We start from the raw sequence: 18,290 nt of genomic DNA on the forward strand, positions 1-18,290 counted from the left end.
CAGGCACACGTACACATGTACTTCATAATTTTGCTGTTTTGCATTTTTTAATTACAAATATGCAACTGGAATGCTTAGAATAAATAATTAAATAATAAAAATAGTTATTTTCAACGTTGTCAGCCAGTCGGAAATAAGTTATTTAAAAATGAAATAACTTTAATTTATTTATTTCAAAAGATTATTTGAAAAATTATTCACATTTTTATTTCTAATTTGTTTATTTTAAAAGATTATATGAAAAATTATTATTATTATTATAATTTTTATTTCACTAAAGAGCTAAGGATTAAAGTTGAGACAAATGAACGTTCTTAATATTTGCTGTCTATGCAAATTTCGGTATGCCAGTGTTTTGATGTATTTTTAAAAAATGAAATTTTGTTACTTTCATTGTTTAAGTTTATTGGTAACTTTTATTTTGTAAGTAAACTAGATGTTCAATCGTTCTAAGTACGTTGTCTAATGTTTCATAATGATAAATAGACACTTCATTCAAACCACTAAGGGTGTTTAGTTTATTTTATAGTAATGTGTTGGTAGCGGTAGTTTTTCCTGCTTGTAGTATATTTTCATCTTTGTAGTTTTTCCAGTTTTTTTCAAGATGTTGTTTCTTGCAATTTGCTGGATTATATAACGTTATATAGCATAACTATATATAGCGTTTTATGTTAAGCCAAGTACATAATTTATTAGTAGCACTATTTATTATTGAATTCAATGTTTTACAATCAGTTTAACATGTGTGTGTTTGTAACGAAGATTTGCATAATTTTAAATTTAATTTTAAAATTAAATTTGCCGCAAATACGTGAGCAGTGCAGATTCTTCAGGTGCAGGTGGAGAACTTCATGACATTTTTAATCGGTAGGCAATGTCTGTTGAACAACGATGTGATGCCATGTGGCCAAACGAGGAATCAATGAACATGTATGTTGAGCTAATCAAATTTAATGAAAGTGCAATTTTGTGTGTCTTTGAAAATCAAGTTTACTATCAAACACCATTGAAGATAATTATACAAAAATTATTATTTATATAGAAATAAGCGGCTCAACTGTGTAAATGAAATTTTATTACTCAACTGTATAAAAAATGAAGTTGAACGATAAGAGGAATGATGAATCGTAAACAAACGTTGGTGTTAAAAAGGTCACGAGAAAAATAAGAGCAACGGAAAATCAGGATAATACCATGATTTAAATGGCGAAAAATTAATTGAAAAGTTTTAAAAAGTCATGATTAAACTGGAAGATTAGTTCTGTTGTTCTAGGTTAGAACGGACAACGGCCGGTTGACAACACAGTTTCAATAAGAAACATTGCACATCTTACATCAATTAAAAATATTTGTTATGTTTGATTGTAGAAAACATTTAAAATTATTTGAATAATTTTCTTCCTATGCCAACAGTTTTTGTTGCGTTTGGCAAGCCTTATGATATGTTGGCTAATTAGCATTAAATATCATGAATTATGAAAGCAAAGTATTGATAAACGTAATTTTTGTGGCCATAAAGTTTCAGAAATGTATTTCTATTGTTTAAAATGAAACATTATTAAATCTGTCAACAACATTTATGCGAATTTTCTCAAAGGAACTTTAAAAAAGTAATTTCCGGCTAAAGATGTTGGCTCCTCTCCAGGAAGTAACAAAATCTTTGATCAAATTTCAATTTCAAACTTGATGGAAAGTAAATTTGAAAAATTAAAAAACATTTTTCTAAAAGAACATCGCAGAAACAGAATGCCAATAAAATATTTTTTCTAGAATTTTTTTTATCTTCTTATAGAAAAATCAATCACTTTCTACCTACATCCATTTATGAAAATGTTATACTCGCACTTTTATCAACCCACGTCCTATGTGCATGTATTAATAATATAGCCTAAGTGTTGTGGGTCAAAGTTTCTCTAATTCAAAATTTGATGAAAAATAACTACCCCATCATTTTTCATGTAATTATTTGTAGTCTTGTTAAATAATTTTTATTCAAATTAAATGTGGTTTTCACTAAAATTTAATTAAAAATTTCTTTCTCAAGAACGAAACTAGATAAAATATGAGAATAATGAATTTAATAAGCTGACATGTGTTGGCAACATTATTTCCTATATTAACTGATAAAATTTTAAAATAAAAATTTAAAAATTTTCTTAATTAACAATTTTTTTGATAGAATACAATTTAATAATAAGTTCAGATTAGCTAGTACTGACGTTCAGGTTCTGGCTTGTTTTTATTTCTTTTAAATTTATTTTTTAATAAATTTCTAGATTTATTTTACAAACCAAGTAGTTTAGTGCATAAGACCATTCTATAGAGTAAAGCAGAATTAATAAAACATATACAACAAACAATTATACAATTCATTTGGATCAAAAGTTATATTTGTAAAACTTTTAGAAATCCGTTGTTATCACTGATTAGGTCATATGGTTAAGTAAGCTTATTATGTGAAAGTTGGAAAAAGATGAGGCAAGCAACTGTCCATTTCAAAACTGATCAACATATTTTGAAATGTTCATATGTTGGCAGAGCAATCTTTTATAAATAAATCATAATAACGTTTACGTTGGTGATTCATGGTGGATCTATAAAATTCTGTTTCATTTCAGCCGGCCGGATTCTAGAAAGAAAAATTTTTTTCATATTAATCAACACCACAAAATTGAAAATGATGAACTAACATTCATTTTATCAACCTTGTTCCTCGCTTCCTCTCTTTAATTTCATTCTTAAAAAGGTATGTTACATTTGGTCTGCACGTGTACATGCAAAAAACTCGACTTATTTCTATCCTGGTTGTTTTATTGTTTTTTTGCTGTGATTCGTGATGTTGTTAGCCTTTGTATGACTTTATTTTATTTCCAGCATCGAATATAGAAAACCTTTCATTTGAATATTTGAATATTAATAATCTGCTCCTATATTAACGATTTCTTTAAAAAATAGTTATTATTTACGTAACTATTTCGTTGCGAAGCAATTTTTCAAAATGGGATGTGGAAGAAAATATTGCTGATTTAAAGAAAAAAATATGGAAAATGTTTTTGTTTATTTATATCTTGGTAAATATTCACACTTCAACTATTTTATGCTACAAAAATATTAGTGGTGTGGAGCTCTTATGAAACAGAATGTTAGATTGTCTCTCGGTGTGAAATTTCATAGCCCTTTCTGAAAATTTGTTCATGAATTTGTAACATTGTTCTTCATTTACGTTTCTATGTCGTTGTGTACTCTGTATTGTGTGATACAACTGTTGTTATGCGTTTTTATGGCCATAAATAGGGCTTTGCATTCACTACAAACTCATGGCAATTCAAATGTCTGCTCGCTTCAATACATGTACATAAGGTCTACTGTGATGTTTGACATGCTGTTAAATTTATAAAGATAAACGTGTTTTTCTATTTATTTCATAATTTAATGCATTTATAGTGTTATTTTTTAATGAAAAAATTATAGAAATGATTCAACAAGGTGAAAATTTTTGAAAAAAATATTTGCAAAAAACACAAAAATTATATTGCAAATTTTTCATAATTTCACACACTATCACTGCAATAAAAAAATGTTTAAAAATCTTATAAATAAATAAATGAGTCACACTTCAAAAGCTTTTTATCTGCAATTTTCAAGTTATTTATAAACGGATAACATGCAGCTTCAATGACAAAACATCCAGAGGCTCTTCTGAGAAATTTTTTAAAATGAGCAAAAACAACAAGGTCATAAGATTTGGTAGGAAAGAAGGCAGTTTCTGTTTAATGTTTTTACAACTTAATTATCTTCGATCATAACAATGACAGAATATTTGAATTGAGAAACATTTTTGTTGAAAACATCATATGTTTTTCGTTTTTGTAGCAAGAAGATTTGTTTGGTGAACTGGCCCAATTTTGAAGGAAAAAAACTAACAACACAACTAATCAATGAAACACTAATAACAATAGAGTTTAAACTTATACTACGTTGTTAAAATGTATAAGTTTTGTTTCTTATTGTTAATGAAAATATAATCTTAATATAAACTTGCTACAAGACTATATTGTAAATATTTATAATTATAATCATCTAATATGTATTAATTGAATATTAAGTTGAAATCGTGACAGCAATAGCTACCTGAATAGAACAATTACCATCTTTTTAACCTGGCTAAGAGAAGCAGTGCTCGTCTACGTGTAGACGTGTCGCCCGTTGTTCAGCGCATGAGTAAGAAAGTTAAGAATTACGACGTTGGAGATCGCAGTGGATGGTTGGGATAGGTTAGATACTAACAGCATGATGTCTCGAAATACTGCTATTCTTATCTTCATTGCTATCACTATTAGGGGTCTCGTGGCCGAGTGGTTAGCGTGTCCGTCTACCACTCCCACGACCCGGGTTCGAATTCTGCAGTTTTTTCAGATTCATCCGGGTAGCCGACCCCCGGTCAACCCAGCCGTCCATCCTTTCGAGGTTGGTAAATGGGTAGACGACGTAAGTTGTCGCATGTTGGCTGGCGAGATGGCTCGGTGGTTCAAATGCTCGCTGAGTCAAACATCTCAATGGCTATTATATACTCAGCGTATATGATGCGGTGCTTGCGCGTGCACATTAATACATGTGTACGTCGTGTGAAAAGGATAAACAGCCTTTGGGGCAAAAGATGGCTGCTTCAAATAAATAGATGAAGAAAAGAAGAACATAATAAAAGATATATAGATAACATAATATATCTGTAACATTGTAAGTGGTTCTGGGTATGTCAGAGCTGCAATAATAAAGACTAATAAAAAAACTATTATTATTAATTTTATTATTAAATATAATAATATTATTATAAGTAGTAATAGTAGTGGTGGTATTAGTATTATATTATTGTTTTATTTCACTCAATCATTACTATTGTTGTATGTCTTGGGTTGTGTCGTGATAGTTGAATATTTGAAATTTCAACAAGTGTTATGCATCACGAATATCTGTGGAGAAATGAATGAAATGACATTTAATGAACACTAACTTATTCTCCTTCTTGTTCGTTCGCTTGTTCAAACTTACATTCCTTCATTCGTTCACTTGTTTTTAAATTGTTTGTAAATGTGTAGTTCAACTGTTCATTCACTCAGTCACTTATTCCTTCAATGTTTATGAAATAATTTTTTTGGCAACGCATCAACATTACGACAACAATATTCATTTCAGATCATGACATAATAGATCACGACTAATAAAATTACTATTTTTTGTTTAATATTTTGAACAAAAAATACAGAATTACTCACAAATGATAATTTCTGCTTTTAGTTATCTAAAAAATCGCACTGTATAAAAATGGGTGCTGTTGAATTTAACCATACTTATTCAGCATAAAAATAGCATAACAATATATTCTCATACTCAGGGAACAGTTCAGTTTATCAAAGAAGTTTTCAAATATTATCTAGATGTTTGCAAATTTTTCCCGAAACTCACAACAAAAAATTATGAAAATCAGTTGAATAAACTTTTTGGTTATTTATTAAATTCTTAAATTGGAATAACAAAATGCGTCCAGGATTTGCAAATTAAAAATATTAATATTGACAATTTTTTTTGCTATCATTGATAAATTCAGTCATGTTTTTAAGAATGAATAATTCTTTCTAAAGAGAGTTGACAATAATTTGAATTTTTATTTATCTGTCTGTTTGCATTCGTGCTAAGGCATAAAGTAGCTTGCATAAAAATCGTTTTTAATGAATAAATTTGGCCAGGTTACATTCCTTCAGCATATGACTGCAACTGCTTGTTTGTCTGGCTCCACCACTCCCGATATAACTGCGTATCTTTATATCTTCAGTAGCCACAAAAATATAAAATCATATTCTAATGAATGTCTCGATAGCTCTGTGACTGCTGAAAGTGAGTATGATGTTGTCTAAGTAGATACCAAGTTGAAATTCATATTGCATAAATTATGTAAATAACTGAATGGTAGTGTCTGGATGATGCATGTCTGTTCAACTGGAGGAGACAAATCATTCAACAAAGGTACACATAAAAAGAATAAATTTATCTCGATGACTGGGTGGGATAACAAGCACAATTAATAAACCATTCCTCTGCTTATGTTTAACAAAAATTATAAAATGGAAAACATAATTCTAATAATAAATGTTTGAAGGCTTGATAATTGATAATAATTTTGCTCTTATTATTTACGTTTATTTAAAATAGCGCCGATCACACAAACAGCCAAAATCAGATTTTGAAGCGACCAATGAATTAATCTAAAGAAATAAAATATTATAAACTGAATCTTTTTCATACAAAAAACAAAAAGTGTTGTTCATTAGATTTTATTTATTGGTGCACGATGTTGCTGTCCTGTCAGGCAAATATTCGTTGTAATGTAATGAGAAGTGGACGTTGTTTGACTTGAGGTGAACGCTGTGAAAACATCAAAACATTCTATGTACACAGAGATACGTTCGTACAAACTTGTGAGCAAAATTATTTTTGAAATTTGCTTTTTCTAACATCTAAATAGAAGTAGTCATGTCATGGTCAGGCTATTGTGATTGCATGCATGGATGCAAAATGCACTGAGAGTACGCACAAATATATGATTTGCACAAAACATTATTCAAACAGATATTGGATGTAAAGAATTAATAATCATTTATTAACACACACACCGATCTGTCAACGAGACAAACCAATCAATTGTGTTGTTATTCAATGTGAATATTCAAAAGGTTTCTACAAAACCTGTTGTAGAAGCCTATTGTGTCGTGTTGAAGCGGTGGATGTGTTGTTTGTGTTTTGCTACCTTTGTTTATTATTAGCATGTTACAAAACCAAAAATTTGATAAGTTTATGTTAAAAAAAAAAACAAAAATATAACAAACATTCATGCAAGTGTATGCTCGTTGTTTGCAATGTTATTACATTTTAATGTTTAGTTGTCATTAAATTTCAACTAACCCAGTCGACCAACATTCACCAGCACACAAAATAATCACGTTGTAATGTTCGAGTTTGCCTGTTGCATTTGCACTGCAAGAAATAACATTTCTTTACAAAAACTATAAAAAGGAGGGTCGAAATAACAGGCCAGTTACACTTGCTTCGAGCATATTAAAGCACAGGATCTCAACAGTAAACCAAAATTTATAAAGAATTTTAAATAAGAAGCAGACTTTATTTTATTTAGCATTTATAAGTAAATATCTGCTTAGATATTATAACATTAAAAATGTTGCTCTCTATAGAGAAGCAGGTATGTTGATCGTTTGTTTTCACGTCGGTTTGTGCGAGAGGTAGACCTCAATTGTCCTGCTGCGTAAGCTGCATAATACATTTGTTATACTCGACACTGCTTCACACGCACACGCACGCCAATACACACAGACAAATATATATATATATATATATATATATATATATATACAATTTGAACGAAATTGTGTGAATTTTAAAAGCAATTAATTCGAAAGCGTTTCAACATTTTATTAAGCAAATAACGTTTCTCAAACCTTTTTAACTATTAATCAAATATTTTTTTAAATCAACAATGTGTGAATAGTTGTATCAAGTTTGGGAGTTTTAATGGCAGATTAAAGAATCCACTATGTGGTTCTCTTTAAGCCAGCATCAATAATAAAATTGATCGTTCCTATAACAAAGCAACATTTATCAGGGAAGTCTATTATTCATGACTCCGAACAATTTGAATAATGCAAAAAAAACAAAGAGGCTATGATTAAATAAACAATAAATTAATTTCAAATGAAAAACCTCAAAATTATTAAAGCACAAGTTGGAAGTTGCTCGTTCAAAAATCAGTTTATTAAACGACTTGCCAACGTACTTCATAAAAACTGACCAAATTTTTTCCATAGCAGAAGTAGGTTGCATTGTTATAAAGTATAAGAAAAAATTGTAGTCAATGGAAGCAAAAAATTCTGCCTGATATTTTAATAGGAATACGATAGCGCTGATAAAAAACACAAAAACATCTCATAGCATAATTATCGAACGAAATTAGACTATTTTCATCACGGTTATTTATATTCATCTGCTGTGCCATCATAAACAAATATCAACGTTATCAACAACAACAACATCATCAACAACAACATTATAAACAACATTAACAACAGCTTCACCAACTAAAAACATCATCAGCATCATCATAAACAACATTAACAACAGCTTCACCAACTAGAACATCACCAACATCATCACGAACAACATCACTAAACAACCATTTCTACCACGCTCATTTTCAAATCCAAACCAAATATTCCATCTCCCAAAGACTAATATGAACTTTGAAATTCAAAATTAACGATGTGCAAAATTGTTGCAAATTTTGTCTTGAAGTTGATGGAGACAAGTGGAACTCATTAGACCGCCTGATACAGTTTGATAACCTCCAGAGTGAATCCGTGTTTCTTGATTACAGGTTTTTTTTATTCTGAAGTTGTTCATAAATTTGTATTATAACAATGAATGATAAATTACTAAATGTGTGCTAAATTTTTAAAATTGAAACCGCACCTATGAAATGTGAGATGAAATGAAATAGGAAAATATTTTTTATCATTTTGGATACGTTCTTCGTTAATTGTTTATTAGATTTTAGCTAAATTTTTAAATTATTTTATTATTACTACTAAAATAACCCAATGGATGATGGTTATCAACATTTAAGTACATTTTGTTACCGATACAATTTGCATGTAGTGCAACGTTACATTAAAAATATTTAAAACACAATAAACAATATTATATAGTGAAAAATTCTGAAAAATGTTTTAGCACTTAGTAATGTTTGCACAACATCTGAGAACATTCGAAATAAATCAATCTTAATCTTCTCTTCCATTTTATTAAGATACTCCTTTTTGCTGATTTACAAATTTGCACAATTTTTGAATAATTTTTTTTATATTTGGATCGAAACTCTTCTCGCTTCTGTTCAGAGCAGAAATATTTTTTTCTCAAATGAATCAGTTCATATCATATTTTTTGCTAAAGGACCATAGAAAGTTTTAAATATTATCGACATGAACATGTAGTAGGTTACACGTATAAATGAATTGAAATTTACTGAAACGAACTTAAAAGAAACAAATTAAAATATTGCTGAAAGGATTAAGTATTCAATTATTATCATTATCCAATTATCAACCTTTTATGAGAATTGTCACCCTATATGTTATTAGCTTTATGACATTAACAACAAAATCAACATAACAAACACAACGCATCAACATGTCATCTCATTCTTACACTATAGCTATTCTGACGACTACATTACATCATAAATTCCTGAAACACTTGCACTTCAAATTAATGTGTCTGACTCAGCATATGAACACTATTTCAGTAGAAATAATAAAGTTACCTAAATTCAACTTGTTCGTAAATGTTGAATACGTTCCTTATTATTGTTCGCGTTTATGAATAATTTATGAAGGCATTCACGCTTTTATGTTCCGTCTAGTTTGGTGCACCACAATTTTGTGCTTGCTTATATGGATAATGGTTTTAATGCATGAATGAAAGTTTTTGTATCACATCCATATGACAATTCTGCAATTTACTGTAACGCGTGTTATTGTTTTTTTTTGTTTTTTTTTTCAAATAATTTTAGTCATCTATTTTGGGTAATATTCATTTAAAATTTGTTTTCATATTAAATTAGACTAAATAACTAACTTAAGGTATAAATTGGAATAAGATTTGATTTGCATGAAAAATAGAATTACATAGAAACAAACCTAACGTGTTTTGTAGGAACTGAATTACCCAACAAATGCTTTCACCAGAGCAACGGAGGAACTAACCATGACGACGGCGTCCTTTGTGCTCCTGTGTGTCACTGCGTGCTCTGCTTTTTCCTACGAACGTCTGAACGGAACATTAGAAGGGTGTGTTGTGTTCTTTTGTGTTGTCTTTTATCTGCCAGTTGATTGCTGACTTATATGTTAGTTTACTTGTTTTCTTTTGAATGTTTATCGCGTTCGCTCTGTTTTTTGACGTGAATGTTAGATAGGTGTTGTGATCTCATTATTGTATGTTCAATGATGCATTTTGTTTGTTTTGGGGAAGAAAACAATTTTTTTGGTGTATTGTTTGTTATTTTTATTCAATTTTTTGATAAAATCGCTTACTTTCAATATTTTTTAGCAAAAAAAACAAAACAACTTCGTAAAATATTTTTAAAATGTTTTTATACAAAGTTATAACAAAATAATTACGTCACAATTAATCCGTAAACCGGTAATGAAAAGTTTTCTATATTAACATACCCAACCACATATTTGTCACGCACACAAAATTGAAAAAAATTGTTGATCTCGTTATTTTGGGTATTACAAACGTGATTATAAAAGATAATTATACACTCAACCACCTTGCATGATTTTGCTTTTTTTAATTTAAGAATAATTTTCAAGCCCATGGCTCCAGTGCAGGCTATAATGAGTTAAAAAGTGACAAGGATGGCGTTTGATATATGAAAAAATCAAAGTTAAACCATAAAAAACTTTTCTTGTAATTTATAATTGGAACAAGTATAATACTTGCGAAAAAAATTTTGATGGATTGAAGTAGCAATAATTAAAAATAATTCTATGAATGGTTTTTCAATTATAATTAATTATGAAATGGGAGCAATATGAACTAAGGGTGAACGAATTTTTTAATATAAAGATGATGATGTCTCCATGGTGGTCGGCGATATTTTTCAATTTGAAACATGTTGTCAGGGAACTTTTGAGAAACCAACAAGGATTTCAAAATAGGAGAAAATTTTAAAATTTGAGAATTATCTTTTTCATATGATGTGAGCGTGTTGTTTAAATTCAATCTTCAACTCTGGGTTGTTGAAATTATTAAATACATCTGAGTAATATATCATCAAGCAATAAAAAATAGGTTATTATTTAATTATCGTTTATGACTTTATTTAAAACAAAAGATTTAAGACTTCTTATATAAACTTGTATAAAGACAATTAAATATTTTATATATATATATATATTTATATATATTATTCTTTATAACACAGCTCAGTCTTAAGTTATTCTGTCCTCATATTCTGCACTTCCTGCCAGTAGTACTAACGCCACTCTGCGCACATACACATTATGCGTGCACGCGCAAGCACCTCTTCATTCGTGTATGATGGTCTTCGAGTTTCGGACAGACAGTAGTCGAACCATTCCATCGCGTAGTAGCAGCGTGACATGAACGAACGCGTCACTTTCACCGACTGAGCTAACTCGGTGACCAGATGGGAATGAAAATGTTTAAAATGTTAGAGAATATAAAATGTTTCAGAGTTCTTCTTAAGTTCCATAGAGGCAAAGACGTGACGTTACACTTTAATTTGATCGACTCGTGATGTTCAAACTGTAAAAAATCTTATGAAATATTTTTTAAACTTTGATATGAAACTGCAATTGAAGTTACACTTTGTCATGTAAAATAAATTTGTAAGATAAAAAATTGAAAAAATTCTTTTCATTTGAAATTCCCTCCAGGGAAAATTGTTTGTTTGCCGTTATCTTGAACGAACAGAAAGAGACGTAACGAAATGTTATTATTCCAACCGGTGAACTACGAGATAAAAAGCAAGTTATTTGAGATCGTCTTTGTTTGTACGCTGGAACAAATTTCAAATGAATACTTGATGCATTAATTGAGAATCAGGATGGTCGAATTATTTGATTAATTTAAATAAAATCTCTATTTTATTTTTTTTTCTGTTTTTTTTTTTAGAAATTTTGAATAACAAATATGTGTGTGTTTGTGTGTGTTTGTGTGTGTGTTTGTGGGTGTGTTTGTGTGGCATGTGTGTTAGTTAAAAATAATTGATTTACTACCCCTGTTAACTTTCAACGCATGAGTAGCTGATAAAAACTGCACATGAAATGATTCATTCGCAGCACGGAGACATTCATCCGTCTTTATTTGTTGCTGAATGTATTTGTAATGGAAAGCATCTCTCCGTAAACTTTTTCTGATGAACTTCTTTTCACTAACGCCTTTCCGTCACTGTCTGTTTCGTCAAAGTTCATTCCATTAAAATTTACACGTGATTTAATATGTTATAAGTTAATCACATTATGACATTTGGATTTATTTAAAACATTAATTACGAGATATTTTTTAATGATACAAATTTGAGTCAAATTTTAAATATGAAAATGTGTGGCATTTAGAACTCAAAATGCATTTCAAAATTCTTAGAATGTTTGCACCACAGTTGAGCAACATCACCAGTTCAACCTTTCAAAACCTTCTATTTAGTAATACAAGAAAGTGGCGCATATTTTGTTTTAGTAATAACCGAGCTTTTATGAAATAAAATTTGTTATCGTTCAAATGTAAATAAGTAATAATGCACATGATGTTTCTCACGCAAACTCGTAAAATCTGCTAAAAATGAATTCATTTAATTTTGAAGCATTGAAATATGGCATCGTGGCTTTCTTAAATCACGTTTTCAAACTGCGCAACTGTCAACAACATTCGCAAGAAATTCCTATAAATAAACTATTCTCTCTTGTTGGGTCACGATTGAACATAATCTCTTAGTAAAATTTGTCAGTTCAAGTTTTTACGTCAACAAAATAATTTTCAAGAATTTATTGATAAGATTAAAAATTGTTATAAATTTTCATTACGGATACACCCTTTAAATCACTTTTAAAAAGTTGTAATTTTATCAATACTATGATGTCATTTATGAGCAATCTAGGCATCAATAGTGACTACCATGTCATTCGGTAGTAAGTAATGTTATAAGTAATAAGTAATGTTGAAACGTTTCAGTACAACTCAATTGATTATATGATATTATTTAAAATCAAGTAGTCTCTGATAAATTTTTTATAATATTTCTTTATAATGATAAAACAGCAACATGGCAAAAAAATTTTGATGCAGAATGAATTAAATTTCATTTAAAACACAAGTTTTTTATAATTTATAATTTTTTTTATAAGGAAAAAATAAAGAAATTTTTATGAATTTATCTCCTATTGAAATTTTATTTTCATAAGTCTATGAAATTTATTCAAATTAGTATTTCCTATTTATTATTGACAACACGTTTGACGATTGAATACTAATCCATTCACACCAGTTTAGTGCAAAGTCATATTTGCTTGAGATTATTTAATTGAGACTATAATAAGTTCAATTTGGAGTTCATTTTAAGTATATCTAAGATCATGCAAATTTTTCAAAATTTGATTATTCTTTTTAATATTTATGTCAAAATTTTTAAATTTTGACCCCATAATGAATTCGTTTGAAATATTATATTAGTCGAAGAACCTAATGCAAAAATAATTCCGTTACAAGTTATTTCTTGTTGTAGAAGTAAAAATAATTTTAAGTTCTGAATAAAAAATAAACAAATTGAAGTTCACAAAATTAATGAAGTTGACTAAATTGATGAAACTGGTGAAGTTGATAATCACACAGTGACAGATGGTGGCTTGATTGGCAGCTGCAGTGGATGACATTTTGAGGTGGCAGGTTTTGTTGATTGATGCACGAATCATGTGAACTCTTAATGTATCACTCATATTTTTACACTTGTAAAAATTCTAATTATAAATGTGTCTAGTTGAAAAATTGTTCGAAGCTGATAAATATTGAAATATTGTTACAATTGTTCTATAATAGTTACACACTCAAACAGACAAACACACTACACACACATACACACACACACACTGGCGGATCTAAACCACTTTGACGGGAGGGCAAATCTTGGACCACAATGTCAAAATCTTACATTACAATAAAAACCATAACAATTTGCTATTAGCCGAATCAATACTCATAGAAGAAAAACGTTTGATAATAATTATTCAACAACGTGCATTTGGAATCCTTCTCACTAATAAAATTAGAAACAGAGGAATCATCAATTACCATGACATGTAAATGCAGAGTGCACTGCACATATGCCACCGTGTCATTTACGATAAAATATTGCGGAGAGTTGAAGATCCTAATAGCTAACTAAATGAAGTTAAGTATTCACATTAAACAAAAAATTAACATTAACAAAAATTTTGGTTTTGAACTCAAGAAACTTGACAATGATTTACCGTAGATAAACCATTAGAAAAATATGGATTAATCAGAGTTTAAAAAATGATGACATTGATGAATATCTCACAATAACGTTTGTGATTAGTATTGGCCTAATACTCATTCCAGCATGTGTGCACGCACGTACATGCGTACATGCATACATGCTTGCATATATGCAAGCATGTATGCATGTAGCATGGACACCTTCAAGGACTTAACGACGCTCGGTATTTTACACTTGGGTTCCTAACTAATCATGACAGTTCATGGCTTTCAAACTACTGAAATTTAAGCATTAATGTCACAATCCATGAAACAGTACAAGATGAAACAAAACTGTGATAAAACTGCTTTCTGGCTCACCAATGCAAATAAATAAAAGAAAAAGTTGAACGACAAATAAGTTCTAGAATAACTTTCTGTTTTATAACTGTTCTGCTTGGTCCTTGTTCGATTCTGTAAAAATTTTGTAGTTTTCTTGACGAATATTTTTGTCAATAAATTTAACGTGTGGACTTTATTTCATACAGAAAGGTTTCCGTCGTGCTTCTAATCTTCAATTGGTTTCTAAAGTGAGCGAGCATTGAAGAGCACGCAGATGTCACTCAGGTAAACTCACTCATGAATGAACGCATCACAAGTTTATGTTTACTTACGTTAGCCTGAAGTCTCTTGCCTTACAACGATGTATGCGTAACACATAATATATGTACTCAAGTGACACTCTCGCCACAGCCCAATTTATTCAAGAAGAATAGTTTATATTAAAAAGTTTCGTTAAGTCAACAAAATTTTTTTTTTATAAAAGATTACTTAGCTTTGAAAATTATAAAAATTGGACGATAAAAAAAAGTTATTTGTAAACTTTTGCTTTTTATATTATCAAAGGAATGAATTAAACCAACAGACCATGAAAAGTGATTAACATTAGAGCCTGGTCATCAAAGCGTTCCCCATCTATATTTTTAAATTTCTATCAAATCATTGATCAAATCTTTGACCTTATGGTGAACATTGCGTTTGAAAGTTTTTTCACTTTATCGGATGGATTTAACGAAACAGTTTCTGCCCTTTTTTATTTGATTGTTATCTGGCAATGTTGTCAAATTGTGGCTGTTATTGTACATCAACTACCTACACCGCAACTAATTCAAACCAAAAACTAGATTGGTTTATGAGGACGAGAAAGAGATTGTTTCATCTCATTATGCTTGGCTACGTATAAAACAGAAATTGTTTTTGTTTCTATTTTTAAAAATTTTGTTTCATTCCAGGCTGTATAAACAACGCCGTATTTTTTTGTTTATTTAGTAATTCGTTGGTGTGACGAACAACTGCATATTGTATCTTGAAATCTGGTATTTTTTAAACAGTGGTGCCTAAAAGTACGGGCATACAATGTTATTAAGTTTCTCCACATCTTAGCTACTGTGTGTAAAGTCAGCTATGTATTATTTAGCGGACTTAGTTGGTAAGTCCAATCATTATATTGTTAATCTTTACAAGTAGCCAGGTGCAAACTTGTCGTTTAATGGTTTGTGTTGAGTTGTTAGTTTCAGAACCAGTTCTGCTGAGTTTGATTATAATATGGTCAGTCGGATTTGATTTGGTTATTTTAAATTTAGGATTGTTAAACAGAATTGGACATTGTTTTGACATGCTAAATTTGCTGGCCAAACATCTGTCGACTTTTTTGGTTTCCATACCATATATTTATTGCTTTTGGCTGAACGGTAATTTATATTTATACATATAGATATGTGCGTATGTGCGTGTATGTGTGTGTGTGTGCTTGTTCTATAAAATTCAGAAGACAAAAACATGCGAATATTATGAGGCCTTAAGAGGGAAAAACATTATTACGCAGAACGTATGACATCTCATCGAAAACATCTCATTTGCATTTAAACAGGGTTTGATATTTCCAATTATTACCTGGAACTGGAAATTCCCTATGCGGACTCACACTTGTTTTTGGACACACACACACACACACACACACACACACACACACACACACACACACACACAAACAAACACACACACACAAATAAACACACACAAACGAACACGCTTACATTAATTTAAATATATAGATATATTTATATATAATTTCACAATGAGCGCGCGTACACGAACACGAAGACATGCAAACAAACGAAGCACACTGACGATAACAAACCTACAGTCCTACACGTGTAGTTAAATTTCAAATACAACCTGATGTTTCTTAAGAAAATAAACGAAAAAGCAATTTTGCTCAGTAATCGAGATTTCGATTCAACTGTGTAAATCAACGGGAAGTTTTTTTGACTATATCATCATTATTGTCCTCATCACTTGCTTGCCCCATGTCAACGTTTCAACTATCACATTATCAGTTTCATGATTTTTATAACTAATGTTAGTGTCTTTAACACTTATAAATATCACCAATATAGCATTTTAATTTTGAACTTTTTAATTATAACAAAATTCACTGTTTATTTTGTCACGTTTTATTAAAATACTCAATTTCTTTGGTCTCCTTACTGTTTTTATCAGCATAGCTTAAACCTTCATCACCTTATGACAGGATAATGCTTTCGCGGTTAATCTCAACCAGACAACCATCATTAACACCCACAGTTATCACCCCATGTCATTCAGATGTTTAATCACACGAGCAAATATTTGTACGTATCAAATAACAAAAAGCGGAGAGCAATCGAAGAACAAAATTTACACAAACAACGACATCATTGTAAACCCCATTACTATCAACTTGCAGTCAACAACAAAACCTGAACAACAACAACTACTACTACTACTAATACTACTACTACTACTACTACTACTACTACTACTACTACTACTACTACTACTACTAGTAGTAGTAGTAGTAGTAGTAGTAGTAGTAGTAGTAATAATAATAATACTGCTACAACAACAACAGCATTAAAACACTACTAATACTACTACTACAACGACAACATTAAAACAAAGGATAAAATATGAAAAATACAAATGCCGTGCTCTTCATTAGCTTTGACACCAATAGCACATAGCAAATAAATTCACATAAAAAATGAAATAAATTTAAATTTGAAACATGCTAGGGAAAAAATTTTAAAAAAAATGAAAACGCAAGTAAACAAAAAGAAACAAATTCAAAAATAATCCAGAGACTCGAGAAAGATAATACAAAGTGTGACGGGCGGTGCATAGGAAGAAGTATTTTTCACTAACTTGCATCAGATGACCGCTTCTTATTTTTGCTTTCGTTTCAACTGCTCAGAAAAACGATTCTCTTGAATTAACCTAAATAAACGGCAAAATGTAGTAGGAGTAGATACTGTCACAAAATAAAAAACACGTCAGTCGGCAAACACTGCGGTCAAAATTGTAACCAAAACGTTACCAACTGCCATAGTTGCAACAATTAACTCAGCAAAAAACATATAACACAGTCACATTAAAAACATTAAAACCACTTCACAGATCAATCAATTTGCCCAATTTTTAAAAATTCAACTGCTTTTTCCGAACAAGTATCAAGAAGTGCGAACTAAAATGAAAGAAAAAACAATAAATTTATACAATAATCAACAGAAATAATAAGAAATATGAGAGTAAACAATATAACGACCACAAACACCGCAAATTCAAACTCTTCATTTCAATACATTTTTGATCTCTATATGTTTAAACAAATTTTTTTTTTTAAATTTTGAGATTTATTAAGAGAAAGAGAAAATCTTAGAAAACAAAGCATCTTAATATGTTTTTTTTTATTTAGTAATATTTTATACACAAAATTTTAGCATCGCTAAAAAAAGTTGTAAGTTTCTTTGAATTAAACTGGCGAACACTAATCCACAAATGCATTGAATGTCTGTCTAATCTTCAAGTAATGATCCAAAAAAATGTATTTTCTCTTTCTAAATAATAAGCTGTTAGATGAATCTGTTTCTTCTTCAAAAATTTACGTCTGATTACACTTAGTATTCATCTGCCTGAAATTTATGCGAAATAAACTGGAATTATTTTCCATAAACAGGTGTTTGGTTGAAAAAATTTTCATAATATTTTCAAAGTATTTTCAAAGTTTCTCAGTAAAATTTTTTGATTTTTTTCTGATAACGCATAACTCATAATTAGTTTATTAATGTATGAAAGCAAGAAGGTTGTTTCATTGAAAATTTCAATAG

General features: G+C 29.8%; 1 protein-coding gene across 1 annotated transcript; it reads left to right on the forward strand.

Moving 5' to 3' along the window:
- Positions 1–4,293: 4,293 nt before the first annotated feature.
- HELRODRAFT_169410 (hypothetical protein) lies at positions 4,294–5,912 on the forward strand (the record flags this gene model as incomplete). The annotated part of the gene is made up of 2 exons (XM_009015225.1): positions 4,294–4,467; positions 5,745–5,912. 2 exons carry the CDS (start codon positions 4,294–4,296, stop codon positions 5,910–5,912), a joined length of 342 nt encoding a protein of 113 aa, XP_009013473.1.
- Positions 5,913–18,290: the final 12,378 nt, after the last annotated feature.

This window comes from Helobdella robusta, assembly GCF_000326865.2.
Source record: "Helobdella robusta unplaced genomic scaffold HELROscaffold_15, whole genome shotgun sequence".
Lineage (NCBI taxonomy): Eukaryota > Metazoa > Annelida > Clitellata > Rhynchobdellida > Glossiphoniidae > Helobdella > Helobdella robusta.